Source organism: Arachis ipaensis, chromosome B5, assembly GCF_059453495.1.
Source record: "Arachis ipaensis isolate K30076 ecotype BB chromosome B5, ASM5945349v1, whole genome shotgun sequence".
Classification (NCBI taxonomy): domain Eukaryota; kingdom Viridiplantae; phylum Streptophyta; class Magnoliopsida; order Fabales; family Fabaceae; genus Arachis; species Arachis ipaensis.
The window spans coordinates 25,973,827-25,988,815 of record NC_142440.1 but is presented as its reverse complement, the minus strand read 5'-3'; the positions used below and the strand labels follow the sequence as shown (position 1 = coordinate 25,988,815).

The 14,989-nt window shown below is 34.5% G+C and overlaps 2 protein-coding genes across 2 annotated transcripts; both read left to right on the top strand.

Moving 5' to 3' along the window:
* The first annotated feature begins 3,629 nt into the window (after positions 1-3,629).
* On the top strand, positions 3,630-7,181 carry LOC107622060 (uncharacterized). Its single transcript, XM_088486892.1, has 6 exons — positions 3,630-3,635; positions 3,765-3,838; positions 3,898-4,024; positions 5,961-6,052; positions 6,715-6,792; positions 7,034-7,181. The coding sequence occupies exons 1-6, from the start codon at positions 3,630-3,632 to the stop codon at positions 7,179-7,181; spliced, it is 525 nt and encodes a 174-aa protein (XP_088343018.1).
* Positions 7,182-8,415: 1,234 nt separating this feature from the next.
* Positions 8,416-13,542, top strand: LOC148563655 (uncharacterized). Its single transcript, XM_088486891.1, has 8 exons — positions 8,416-10,335; positions 10,368-10,524; positions 11,503-11,744; positions 11,838-12,050; positions 12,220-12,312; positions 12,490-12,591; positions 12,694-13,044; positions 13,462-13,542. Exons 1-8 carry the CDS (start codon positions 8,416-8,418, stop codon positions 13,540-13,542), a joined length of 3,159 nt encoding a protein of 1,052 aa, XP_088343017.1.
* The last annotated feature ends 1,447 nt before the right edge of the window (positions 13,543-14,989 follow it).

Below are 14,989 nucleotides of genomic sequence, written 5' to 3'. Positions count from 1 at the left end.
CTTTGCCACCTTAGAAGAAAACTTGACCACATTTGATAAGGAACCATTAACTTCACCTGCACCAAAATCAAGCACTATAAAGTAGAAACCATTTCTGTCTACAGAAGCAATTGATCTTTCCTAGCTAAACATTCTTATATGTTAAAGTTGAAATCTTTTCTTTTGGTCAAATGCAAAAATGCAAACTAATTCTTTACCTGCTTTTACTTCTTTTCTGAGTGTATGACCCTTATTCAATAAGACATTTCCACAATATACATGTATATCATAAAAACCTTTTTTCTCAGGTGTGTAATCTACATGGAAGGCACTCATAGCTATAGAGCTTTCCCTCCTGTTAACCATTTTGTCTCTAAATATCTTGCTACTTGTTGCAATCCATAGACACCAAATTGATGCAAAAATATAATTCTCCATACCATAACCTAAATTACAGAGGTTAATCTCATAAACCACTTCACTAATCTGCTTCTTCTTGCACATGCTTAATGATGCAAAAATATAATTCTCCATACCATAACCTTAATGATTGCAATTCGTTAGGGAAAATAAGCGACTAAGAATGTGAAGGAAAGTGTGAGTGAGACAAAGAAAGTGGGATTAACGAACTTTCTGTGAAATTATTTTTATTTTTCTGTGAAATTAGCAGCAGCAACAGGGAAGGGACAGGGCTAGGGCTAGGGATAATGAAATCAGAAAAGAATCACAATGGAAGGGGTTAGGGATATGGACGAGAAGGAGGCGGAGGCCTACCTGAACTAACGGCGACGAGAAGAGATGATGACAAACCTCCGGCGAGGAGAGAAGAAGTAGCAACAAGAGCGGCGGCGGAAGGAGCTCGTAAGACAAGAGCACGGCGGAGAGAGACGATGGCAACGAAGGGAGCGAACGCGATGAGGGCGATGGAGGGAGCTCGTGCGACGCGAGCCGCGGCGGCGGCGACAGCGGAGGACGTCACATCTTCAACGGAGAGAGAAGGCAGGGAGTAATTCAAGGGAAACGTGAGAAAGTGAAATGAACCATTGGGAGTTTCCGAAATCTATCTCCTTATTCTAATATTTCCGACGGAAAAATTTAAATTACAGACGGATTTTCTGTCTGTAATCATTTAACAAAACATAACATTTTTGCCTATTTAATTACAAATGGAAAATCCGTCTGTAATCATTTCCCACAAAAAAAAATTATTTTTCCGATGGAATTATCGACGGATTTTTTTTTCCGTCTGTAATTTATGTTAATTTATTTTTTTTGTTTTTCGACAAAAAATTCCTCTGAAATTCCGTCTGTATTTCCGTGGGATAAAATCCGTCGGAAATATCCATCTGTAATAACAAGTTTTCTAGTAGTGGTAGGAGTTAACACTACTTGAGTGGAGTATAATAGTGCTTCATAACCTGAACCAAATCCCAACCCAGAAGTTGCTAAAAGGAGTTGCAGGAATAGAAAAAGATCAACTGCAAGGCCTCCACCAATTGGACAAACCTTCATACAAAACCAAGATCCAAATAAGCATATTTTAATATTTATACTTGTCGAATGTGAAGAATTTCCAGATCCAGATGCAAGGTACCACTGCTATGAGTTTGAAGAACTTAATTCCATTGTAAGTGATGATGAAGATAGTCAGCAGGCAACATTTTCAATAAGACAATACACAACCAAACACATCAACCATCACCCACAATTAAATCAAGCAGACACAATGATGACAAAAAGACTAATGTCTATGGCATTGCATAATCATACATGAAGTAGTATTTATATCAGGACCTGCTCAAAAAAAGATACACATGGCACACAAAACTAAGCTTCACAACCAAAGATACAGTCACAAGCCACAACCTAAGTCTAATGACTTCAGCTTCAATTTTTCTAACTTGATGAGCATTTTTGTAAGAACCGGATTTTTCACGAATAAAATCATTTAAATGTCCAAATTAAATTTCGGAAAGTTAGGATGAGAATTTGGAGATTTAAATAGGATTTTTGGACTCAGTAGGTCTTTCGGAGTCAGAAAATGTATTTTCTGCGAAAAATTGTAAAAACCATGAACCGGCAGTTGAACCGGTTCAAGTCTGCCCGGTACTGTGCAAGAAAAAGTGAAAACAGTCGAAAGTCTTAGAAAAATATTAGAAGTAAAAAACTGGGCGTTAATTTTAAAGCTTTGGCCTGAAGTTGGGCCAAACGGGCAAAAACTGCCAATGGGTTAGACCGGGCCCAAGTTGGGCCCATGCCCAACATATATAAGGGTTTATTTAATGAACCCATGTAGCCACAACACCATTAAACACACACACACACTCAGCAGCAAAGAAAGGGGAGAAGAGGAAGAAGAAGACACTATTCACACATCTCTTCTTTTTGTGATATCTTGAGCTACAGAGCTCCGATTACCGCACCGTTTGCGGCTACGTGTTTCTTGTGATTTTTGGTAAGGAAATCTAGAAATCTTCTCAGTTCTTATCTTCAAAGTTTCAAAAATCTAGGGTTTTGGCTAAGTGAGGTTTTGTGATTTTTGGGTGTTTAGGTACACTCTAGCCTTTGATTAATGTTGGTTTTGGCTTCCAAAACTGCTGGGCAAGGTAAGAGACATTGAAACTCTTGTGAAATTTCAATTATAATGAGCCATAGGTTGATTTATGATGATTTATGTATATATAGCTTGATTATGGTGAGTTTGGAGCTTGAAGATGCTTGTTGGAGATTCTTGGTGGCTTAGTTTGTGATTAAAAGCTTATCTTGGGCCCAATTTTGGGTTTTCGTGCATATTGGGGATCGGCCAAGGTATAGTTTTAGTTTCCTCTATGTAGTATATAATATTCATGGACACTTAGACTAGTGACCCATAGGATAAGTTTGAATTTAAATGGTTGTTGAGTTGTGGAATGATGGTATGTGGTGATTTATGATGAGCTGATGATCGTTGAGTTTGATTATGTTGATTGGTAGTGATATGATGATGATGAATGATTGTGAAGTTGAGAAGTAATTTATGTTGATATATGTGATAATAATGTTGATGATTTAGTAATGTAGTTGAAAAAATGTTAATGGGGATTTTGATTGTAATGTGATATGTTGATGTTGAGGTTGAGGATGATGAATGGTAAAGGAAAGTGTGGTAAGTTTGGTGTGATGTGATATAAAGTGTTGATTTTTGATGAGGAAGGGAATTTGGAATGGTTTGGTATTGTTTTGGTTGGTTTGCGATATGAAAGTGGGAAAATTGGTAATTTGGGTTATTTGGTAAAAGTAGATTTTTGGTGAATTTTGTCTGATCATAACTTTTGCCTCGGTTTTCAAAATCTGATGAAACTTATCTAGAATTAAAGATCTTTGAAAATCCTTTAAATAGATATAAAGTTTGTGAAATTTGGAATTTTGTAGAGGAAGTTATGATCATTCAAAGATGGTGTTAAGAATCCAAAATTCTGCAAAGTTGCAGAATTTCAGGATTTCTGATATGTGCGCACGCACAACCCTGCAAAAATCTCACTACAAAAAAAAAGGGTTAAAATGGCATGGAGATTAAGGCGGTTTTAAAGAACCGCCATATTATCGAGTCATTATGGCAATTTTTTCTGCTGCCGTAATTGGCTTTATATATTTTGGCGGTTCTGGTGATTATGGCGGTTTTGAACCGCCGTTTTCACACACATATAAAAAGAAAAAAATTACAATCCCTGACTCATTCAACGCCGTTCTTCCTTCTAGCTAGGGCTTCTATCCTCTCTGAACATACAACACTCTCATTTCCTCAGTGTAAAGAAGCTCTCCGACAACGCCTTCTTCCTTCTAGGGCTTCTCCTCTCTCCGCTGGTTACGATCTCTCCAGGTACCTCTCCCTCTCAAGTTAAACTGAAATCGAAACCGAAATGCTGTTTTCGTACATAGAGAAGCCAAAATCGAAACTGATGCTGTTTTATTTTTGCACAAAATTCCGGCGAGAGGCAAGGCTCTGGTGGCTACTGACATCAGCATTTCGATTCCAGAAGGCACCGATTTCTTTGTTTTTGTTTGGGTTAGGATTTGAAAATTGCTTTTGGTGCTGATTTTTGGGGGTTTTTATTTCTCTGCAGCTCTGTTAGGGATTTTTGGGTCTTCCGTTGAAGCATTGGATTGACGTTGGTGCGGGGGTGATTGACGACGATCTCAAGTCTTCTTTCGCTTACTTCTATTAACGTGTGTCTCTCTCTCTGAACTCAGATCTTCTATTGCTTACTTCTATTAAGGTGTTTCTCTGATCTCCGATCTCAGATCTCAGATCTCAGAAAAAACTGCTCCAATCTCAATTTCTCTATTTGCCTCTTTGGTTCTTTTTTGGTTCTTTTAAGCAAAGCTATAAATGAGTAATCTCTTTAGTTATTTAGCTCTGTTGCCGTTGCTCTGTTCAATGTTTTTGCATTAGCTCTGTTCAATATTTAATTAAAGCCCTAAAATAGCAGTGAAAAGAAGCACTTAGACACATTAGTGTATGCTGTAGTCCTTGTTTCATTTCAGTCTCAGGTCATCAACATCAAACATGTAGTGCAGCTCATTATTTGATTAACATGTCCTTACACTTAGATTTGATTAACATGTTGTAGTCCTTGTTTCATTTTATTCCATCTGCTTCTTTTAGGCTGGCTGTCTTGGACTTTCTTTTGTTTATATTTATTTTTGAACAATTTTAGTAGAATGGTTGTTGACTCTTGTTATTGGAATGGCTGTTAACTCTTGTTTTTACTCTAGTTAATATTTTTTAAATATTTGTAATAGTTGCTGGTTGAGTTTTGAAAGCAAAAAAGAGGGAGAGCGCTCTTTTCGCCATTTAGCCACCTTCACCACTCTCTGCAAAAGATTTGTGATTGTTAATCATTACTCATTCTTTTTAATCTTCTCTCTTTCCTTCTTTTTCATCCTTTAATTTCCAAATAACAGTTTATTTCTTTATTTTTTCCCCTCGCTTATTACTTTCTGTTTTTATCATTCTTCTCAACAGTACAATGTTTTAGTTTCATCATTTCACCACCAAAAAATGAAAGAAAGAAAGATAATATGTAATTTTGGAGAACATTTTTTAGAAAAAATAAAAATAATAATAATAATAGAAGAAGTGAGAGTTACTTAGAAGAAAAAGAAAAACAATGGGTTCGATTCGGACGATGGTGATGATAATGTTATACTTTTCATCGGTTTTCATGTAAAATTAGATTAGTTAGAACAAAATTGATTATGGATGGTCGTGGTTTATATGTAAAAGAAGATTTTTTTCTTTGAGAAAAAATTCACCACTTTTTTGTTATTTTGATGTGTGTATTGGACACTGGTTGAGCTGTTTCTTTGATTTTGGACTTGCTTCTTAGGCACTTAGAACCATTTTGTTTTGCAGTTTGGGAACTAGTTTATGAGGCAATAACTGAACTATGTTTGCTTTGTTTTGCTTACTTCTATTTAGTTCTCTTTATTTCTCAAGCAAAAGGAAGCAACTCAAGTAGTGTAAAGGTGTTATTCAAATTGTGTGTGTTTTTTCTTCTGAAGTTGATATGTTTTGCTACTCAATTTTGTCATGAGTTGTTGAAATATGAGTGATTATGTTGCAGTTTGTGTAGTATGTTGCAATTTGTGTTATCCAACTATATTTAACTCAATTTTGTAGAATTCTGCACTCAAGGTTCATATCTTCTTCATTATTAGGTAACTTTCTTTTTCCTTTGCTGAATTATTTTGAGTATGCTTCTCTGTCTTGACTCTTGACCTTAAAGGGTAATCAAATATCTTTTCTTTTTGTGCTGTGTTTTACTTCCTGGTGTTGGTGATGGTGGAAATTTAAGAAATTGAGCTCTGATATGAGTCTAGTAATGAAACTTGCAACTAGCTTCCAAACTTTGCTTATTCTATTTTGAGTGTAAACCTGGTATGATATTATTCTAAGACTATTTCTTATTCTGTTTGTTCTATTTTTCATTTTTCTACAGGAGGACTTTGATGAATTCAGCGATGTTGATGAACTATACAGCTCATTGCCTTTAGATAAGATCTTGTTACAATCCCCCCTGGGCTATCTAAGGTATTTGTTTGCTCACGATTGTTTTGTTGCAAGTATACAAGGGATCATTCAGTAATACATAGTGAAGCATATGTAGATTCAATTTACCACATTGGGTCATTGATTAATTTTTCACGTTGGCAAATTTTGCTGGATTCCTTGCTGGGCTATGCAGTTTATGATGGTAATGTATTATAAAAGTCTAACATTTAATTGATGGGTGATGCGGATTTTAATTTCGGAAATGGTTAACTCTTTACAAGATACCCTCTATGAACCTCTTAATTGTGGGTAGCAACTGTGGCTATCACATGTATGTAACACTCTTGTCTTCCTAAACTGCACACTTTTATTCAATCTAATGCGCTCTCAGCTGCAAATCATTCATCTTTGCCAACCAAGTGAGGATGACTCGGAGGCAGTTTTTAAATCCCTTCTTAAAATTGGCATTTTCCATTTGATAGCAATTGATCTAACTGAAAGATGCCTAGTAAATGTAATTTACTCCATATGACAATGTAATCATCATTAACTCCATATGATCATTAACCTCCTGCAATTTGAGATGCACAAAATTATAATTTGCAAAGAAACTTAGAAAACAACTATTGTTGCTTCAGAAGTTTTTAACTCCGTTAAGAAAGTGTTTTTCCCATGGCTGTACTAAGTATTTCCCTTTCTAGTGTTTACTCAGGCACTGTAGCAGGAGCTCGCGAGGCTTTTTTCAATGATATACCTGCTATCTCTGTTTCATATGAATGGTATGTACGCTTCTGTGGCTAAATTACTTTATTTATCCTGGATATTTATTTTTGGGTGAAGTTTGCAACCATTTTTTTAGCTTATAATTGTAACGAGCTGCAGAATCAATGTCTAAATGTAATATCATTAAGGGTCAAGCATATTATAAGCTATTCCAATAATCTATGTTCTAACTTCTATGTCCTACTAAAATGAGCAACAACTTTTCATTTGATCATTTGGAATCTGTGGTACGCGCAGGGTTAAGGGAAAGAGTAATGTACATGACTTCATTCTTGCTGCACAAGCATGCATACCTATCATAAGTGCTGTACTGGTTGAGATAAAGAACCAAAGTAATGTTATGACGATTTTTGCAATATGTGTTTCATATGTGACAAATGGATAACATGTTATACTCTGCTAGTCTTATTTTTCTAGAAAGTTATATTTTTCTACCCAGTTAATATAATAACAAATTCTTTTATTTAATTTTTTTATATATAATTACTTAATTTATATATAAAATATTTATTTATTTATTTAATGCATTTTATTATAATTAATTTATATATAAAAGGTGCCGGTGCATTTGCAGGTAAATGCCATATATTGTTGGCTATCATCATCAACTTCAATATAGCAGCCACTTGTTTTTCACTTCGGATACAAAGGTCTTAAAAGGTAATCTTTATCTTCAGTTTCTTTAATTTATATTTTATAATATCTACTAGTATTATTTGTACCATTTGTGTATTATGTTAAAAAAAAAGTTATGTATTTATTTGTTTAGTTGGTTACTTTCAGATATACGATATTATGAATTATTTTATGTTTGACTAAATATATAAATAAGTCATTTAATAACTTACGATATTATTTTCACGTTTTTATGAAAATAGCCGCTATTTATTTATTGTCCCAAGACTAGTTTAATTTATATTAAATCGAGTTTAATTCATGAGTTCATGTCAATTCAAAGAGTTTTTTTTTTTTTTTTTTTTTTTTTTGTAATTGAACTTTTTGTTTTGGACTAAATATGGGTTATATTAGTTATTCAACTAATAACAAATTTATTGATAAGTGTAGCTTGTTTAATTAGTTAATTACTAACAAATTCTTTTATTTAATTTTTTTATATATAATTAATTAATTTATATATAAAATATTTATTTATTTATTTAATGCATTTTATTATAACCTTATGCATTCACATGCATGTCTGCAAGTGTGTCAATTATTTTCTAGACTTCTACTACTATTTATTATTTAATATTTAATTTCTCTCTCTCCTTAATTCTCTTTCTCTTTCTCTTTTTTTATAAATTATAATTTTTTTGTCTCTTTCTATCTTGTAGAAAAAAATTAATTTGCATATATACCACTACTTGAGAAGGAAAAGTTCACAAAGCCATTGTTACAGCCACAAAATTATCATTTGGAAGAGGTAATTATAATTTTTTTTATAATTTCTTTTAAAATACTATTTAAGTATTTGTTTGATATCTAATTTGTGCATACAAGAATTTCTTTTTATAGTAGTGCATGCTGATATATACTAGTTAGTTGCCTAGTTAATATGAGAGAGAGAGATTTTTAATGAATAGATTTTTTAAAATTTCTATTTGTAGTTCCTCTTAGTCATGTCAATCGATAAGTCATGGATTGGAAAACCACGAAACACGCATGAGTATAAAGATGGTCTAAACAAGTTTTTGGATTTCGCTTTTGAGCATCGATCTCTCGGGGGTCGTCAGATTAAATGCCCTTGTCCGGTGTGTGGTTTTGGCAAGTGGCAAACAAGAGAGAAAGTTTTTGAACATTTAATAGTCAAGCCATTTCCAGAAAACTACAAAGTTTGGTATTGGCATGGTGAAGAAGCAGTTGGAGTTGGGTCACAAGCTCATCAAACTAGTCATATTGTACAAGATGATTTGACATCTCAACATCCAATGGTAACAATGCTCAATGACGCGTTTGGAGTTACTGGACCTGACTTGAATGAAGATGGATATGGAGATGAAGACAACATAGAAGATGGAGATGAAGATGAAGACAACATAGAAGATGGAGATGGAGACAATGCAGAAAATGTAGAATTTTACAAGTTGTTGGAAGATGGTAGTGACCAATTGTACGAAGGGTGCACAAAGTATTCAAAACTGTCTTTCTTGATTAGTCTGTATCACATAAAGTGCTTATATAGAATAAGCGACAAAGCCATGACCGAAATTCTCAAGTTAATAAAAGATGCTTTTGGAAATGCGAAGATTTCAAATACATTCTATGAGGCCAAGAAAACCATAAACAAACTAGGGCTTAATTATACCAAGATACCTGCTTGCCCTAATGATTGCATGTTATATTGGGGGGAGGATGAAGATTTGCAAGAATGCAAAAGATGCAAGACATCTAAATGGAGCGATGCTAAAAAGAAGAAACCGGCAAAGATCTTGCGATACTTTCCACTAAAACCGAGACTTCAACGATTATTCATGTGTTCTAAGACTGCTCAATCAATGCGATGGCATGCTTCGGCAGAAAAGAAAGATTCGAAGATGAGGCATCCGCGGGATTCTGAAGCTTGGAAGACATTTGATTTACTTCATGATAGGTTTGCTGAAGATCCTCGAAATGTACGTCTTGGTCTTGCAGCTGATGGATTCAACCCCTTTGGAGCTATGCGTACAAACTATAGCGTTTGGCCAGTGGTGCTTATTCCATACAATCGACCTCCATGGGAGTGCATGAAGCCAACATCACTAATCTTGTCAATGATTATTCCCGGAGAGAAAATGCCGGGGAACAACATAGACGTATACTTACAACCTCTTATCAAAGAGTTAAAAGAGTTGTGGCATGATGGTGTTCAAACATTAGATAGGTTCAAGAATGAAATGTTTACATTGCGAGCAGCATTAATGTGGACAATTAGTGATTTTCCAGGCCTTGGTAACTTATCTGGGTGGAACGTACACAGTAAATATGCTTGTCCCACATGTAACTTCAACACTGATTCATATAGATTAAAGCATGGTGGAAAATGGTGTTTTTTGGGGCATCGCCGTTTCTTAGAAAGGGGTCATAAGTTTAGGCTAAGTCGTGCAAAATTTAACGGAAAAATTGAGTTGAGGGATCCCCCAGCAGTACTAACAGGGTCAGAAATATTGGAACAACTTGAAGGCATTAATGTTTCATTTGGGAAGGAACTACAGGCAAGTAAAGGTAAGAGGACTCGGCGAAAAGTTGTTGAAGAAGATGATGAATCGGGGATGTGGAGGAAGAAAAGCATATTTTTTGATCTTCCTTATTGGGAGTCTAACTTATTGCACCACAATCTAGATGTCATGCATATTGAAAAGAATGTTTGCGACAATGTGTTATACACTTTGCTCAATGAGACTGGAAGGTCAAAGGATAATCTCAAAGCTCGTAAGGATCTCAAAGAAATGGGTATAAGGAAAGATTTATGGCCAGATGAAAATGGGAGATATCATCCATCTTTGTTCACAATGTCAAATTCCATGAAAGATGTATTCTTGCGTACTATAAAGAATATTAGAGTACATTTAGTGCAAGTTCCTCCCGAGACAAGTCGACAGCAGCTGCAAGTTCCTCACGAGACAAGTCGGCAGCACCTGCAAGTTCATCCCGAGACAAGTCGGCAGCTTCAAATTCTTCTGAGCATCCATCCGAACCTAAACGTAAACGTGGACGTGAATCTAAACATTATTGGACTATTGATGCCATAGGTATGTATAGATTAACATTAACTAAACTGTATTTTAGGGCTTTATTAAATACTTATTAAATGAATTCATGGATTTTACTATTCATATATATGTGATTGATGATGAGATGTTATAGGCCATGACATAAAACACAATCAAGCTATCTATCTATCTATATATATTAATATATATAATATTATATATCTGTGTGTATTGATTCATGTACCCTATCTTTTGATTTACTTGCTGGAATTCAAAGTGTGTTTCATGGCTTCTCTGCTCCCTTCTGGTGTCTTAATTTGACTATGCTTTAATTGCGATAAAATTTGAACTAAAATCTTATACATATATTGTCCAAATTTCTTGTTGTTGATCAGTCTTAGTGGCTTTCGTTTGTGTATATTAATTATAAAAAATACATTAAAAATTAACTACTAAATTAATCTCTAAAGTAACTACCTTATATTTATAAATAAATATATATTATTTAATTATTTTTAATATATATTTTATATTGATATATATATATATTGCGGTTAGAAAAGTAAAAAATAAAAGTGACTATGGTAATTGGACAAAGGAGGACCCTTTACCAGAAGTGATGTTATATTCATATTCATATTCGGGGTTAATCTGCTTTATTAAATGAGATGTTATATACTTGTTTCCTATATTAGCATATGTGGAATTTTGCTGATGATAAAAATTAGATACTGAACATTATTATTGTATGTACTCATTTATAGCTGGGTTTTGGGATCATGCTTTGCTTTGTTACATGCAACTGGTGATAAATTTTATTATAGCAGAGAAATTATTCAGTCTCCATTTATTTATTTATTATCATATTATATATCACTTTTACAATTTTACAGTTTTTTTTTTAATCTGAAAAGTTATTATTAAGTCAATTCTATAGTGTCTATTATTTAAAAATTATTTATTTTATTCTTTAGTCGCTCATTTACTTATTTATTTATACTCATTTGTCTATTTTAGATGAATACGGAGCTAGTACACGCCTTCATTTATTAGTGAAGGATGTGCATAATTTGCCAGAAGGTTTGCGCATAGTTGTCACTTTTGATAAACATCATGCAGCAATAGGAGAAGCAGCTGGACTCCTTGCAGGAGTTTGTGGGCAATTGGCCACTGATTGTGTAGCATTTCCAATCAGTTTTGAAAAGTGGTCAGACATTCCAAAAAGCTTTTTTGAAAATCAATGGAATATTTTTTTCCTAGTAAGAAGATTACTCAAACTCTAAAGCTTATTTCTTTGCCATTATTTAGTTATATTTGCTGGTTAATATATATTCTTTGTTATAATTTTGAAGGCTCGATTTTGCTTCAAAGTGAGTGATAACTTGGCTAAACGATTTTTGCTCCAATCACTTGGCAAAAAATGGAGGGAACATAGGATAAAGCTTTGGAATGATTTTTATGATCCGAGGTTGAGTAAAACCGAGATCATAAATAATGCACCAGAAGATATTGCTCCTGATCAATGGGCTTTATTTGTAGAATATCGTTTGAAGCCTGAAACTCAGGTAAGCCTTATATGAAGCAGATATTGCTGCTGCCTGCTCTTGGTAATGAACTAGTGATAGCTTCTCATGCAGTAGTGCTGCACTCTTTTGCCCTCTTGAAACCATTATTATTGTTATATGTTGAATGCATGTTTGGTTCTATTTAATTATGTCCAAATTTAACTTGCAGAAACTTTGTAAGAGGAATCAAGAAATTCGGCAAAAACAAATAATTCCTCATACTTCAGGTGCTAAATCAATTGCAAGAAGAAGGGCTGAATTGGTAATCAATTAATGCATGCATATCTAATCTATCTCAAATATAATGCATGCATCATCTCTTAATTTTTCTGCATATCTAATCTATCTCAGATAATAATTAGATGAATGATATATACATGATTGAAGTTAGTAGGCTTCTATTTTTTGATCGAGTCTTTCTACTTTTCTTAAATTTTAGACGGAAGAGACGGGAAAAGAAGTTAGTAGGGTTCAAATGTGGGACATCACTCACAAGAAAACAGATGGAAGTTATGTTAACGAAAAAGCTAAAGAAATAGCGGTAAGACTAAAGTGTAATAAGTAACTTGTTTGTATTTCTTTTTCTTTCTTTTTTATAATATAATACTATTTTTGATTCTTTCTTTTTTTTTTATACATGTAGGAGAAGATTGAAGCACATAGCAGCCAACAACCGATGGAATTAACTCTTAATTCTCCTCTTGATGCTCTTGGAGTAGTTTTTGGGAAAGAGCACCCTGGTCGTGTTCGAGGTTTAGGTATGGGAGCTGTTCCAACAATTGCTTTCAAGAACAACACTACAAGGATTAGTCAAATGAATTTAGGTTCTTCAAATGATGTTGGAACATCATCTACTTGTGGTCCAAATGTGCAAGAAGAGTTGGATACCGTTAAAGCACAATTGCAAGCGCTAGTCTCCTATATTGCTTCTAAGGAAGGAGGTAAAATTCCAATACAATTGGCTGGAATGTTCCCTACTCAACAAGTTTCACAGGTACAAATACAATTATCCTCTTTTTTTTCCTTTTGATGTGAAATAATTGTAAACAGTGGAGAGGATGCTACTAATGCAGGAAACAGTGGATTAATCTCTGCTTGATTAGTAGTGTTGCTGAGTTTGTTATAGCATTCAAGCTCTCGTGTATTTGTTGACAATCCATGTTGAAAGAAGTCATTACTGTAGTCTGATTGAGATAATAATAATAGAAAGATCTTAAGGCTTCATTCTTTGTCGCTGCTATGGTTAACAAGCACATGGGAAAGCTAATTAACAACTAGCACTAGTAGTATTATTAGTAACATTTTATATGTATTTTTTAGATGAATTCAAATTCATAATTATCCACTTATTATTAATATATGCCTTTTTCTTGTATTTCTTGTGCTCATAATAATTATATTTTTGTTGTAGGGATTGGATCAGGAGAGTGAGATTCCATCACCAAAAGAGTTAGGAAGTAGGTCTTCTGGAGCAAGCAACAAGGAAGCATGACCTTGCTTGATATGTTAAGACAATTATAAGTCAGAATTAGTCAATGCTTGTTAAGGATTATTTTGATACTTTGTTTTTTGGATTATGACATTTCAATTATGACTTGGATTATGACTTTTGGATCATGTATGAATTAAAAATCATCTTATGATGTTTGATTTATGGCTATACCTTTTGGTTATTATGAGATTTTTAAGTGAGTTTCGAAAATATCACTTTAAATTAGTGGTTTCAATCTTATTTTAAAAAGCATAAAATTGTCATCATAATTAGGTACAAACGGCGGTTAGAAACCCCCGTTTTAAATGAAAACGATACCATTATACGCTGGTAGAAACGGCGGTTAAAAACTGCCATTTTAAACGAAAATGATGCCATTATATTTTGGTAAAAACGGCGGTTAGAAACTGCCATTTTAAACACATAAGATGCCATTATAACATGGTAAAAATGGCGGTTATCATGGGAAAAACGGCGGTTTCTAACCGCCATTTTAAACGGAAGAGATGCCACAACATCCTGGTAAAAACGGCGGCTGTTCAAAAACCGCCATTTTATGCGGAAATAATGGCGGTTACAAACCGCCATTTTAACCTTCAAAAACCGCCGTATTATCCACAGGTTATTATGGCGGTTTTCTGAAAACCGCCGTAATAACCAGAATGGCGCCCAGAATAACGGCGTTTCTTGGAGGCGCCAGTTTTGGTCATAATGGCGGTTATAACCGCCGTAATTACCCAAAATAACCGCCGTTTTAACCTTTTTTTTTTGTAGTGTCTCATTCTGTGCGGACGCACAGACAGGTAAAGGCTTACTACTTGCAACGTCAACACAGCTTGTGCACGCGCACATCATTAAAGAATTGCAACTTGTGCGGACGCACAGCCCCGTGCGCACGCACAAGTTGGGAAAGGTCGTATGTTGGGAGCGCTAGCACACCCTGTGCGAGTGAACAGACTTTACAAGTTTTAGTATCTGTGCATATGCACACCCCCTGTGCGTACACACACTTTCAAAATCTTCCTGGGCGTGGGCGCGCACACCCCTGTGCGTATGCACACGTCCTGTTTCACAAATTTAAACTTTGTTTTCAGCTATTTGACCTTCCTAACAAAGTTGTAACCTTCTATAACACAATTTTAAGACTTTTGGACTTAATTTTGAGTACGAGAATATGGGAATTAAGCTAAGGGTTTTAGTTGAAGATTATTATGAAAAACTAGAAAATAGAGGTTTAGGTTTCTGGTGTGTTAGGGATGGGTTTGGTGGAGTGAGAAAGAAGAATGGAAATGTTGGATTGACAGTGGTTGAGATGAGTTGAGGACACAGAATGAGATGATGGATCCATGGCATATTGAAAATGTTTTATAAAAATCACTGATATATCATTTGTATATTGAGATTATGAGACGCTATGCGCCTGACAGGGGCTGTGGTTGGATCCCGC

Coding starts and splice junctions, on each gene's coding strand:
- LOC107622060 (XM_088486892.1), top strand. Junction 3,839..3,897: donor GCTGGTTACGATCTCTCCAG/GTACCTCTCCCT, acceptor TTTCGTACATAG/AGAAGCCAAAATCGAAACTG. Junction 6,793..7,033: donor ATCTCTGTTTCATATGAATG/GTATGTACGCTT, acceptor TGGTACGCGCAG/GGTTAAGGGAAAGAGTAATG.
- LOC148563655 (XM_088486891.1), top strand. CDS start 8,416: ATGTCAATCGATAAGTCATGGATTGGAAAACCACGAAACACGCATGAG. Junction 11,745..11,837: donor AATGGAATATTTTTTTCCTA/GTAAGAAGATTA, acceptor ATAATTTTGAAG/GCTCGATTTTGCTTCAAAGT. Junction 13,045..13,461: donor CTACTCAACAAGTTTCACAG/GTACAAATACAA, acceptor TTTTTGTTGTAG/GGATTGGATCAGGAGAGTGA.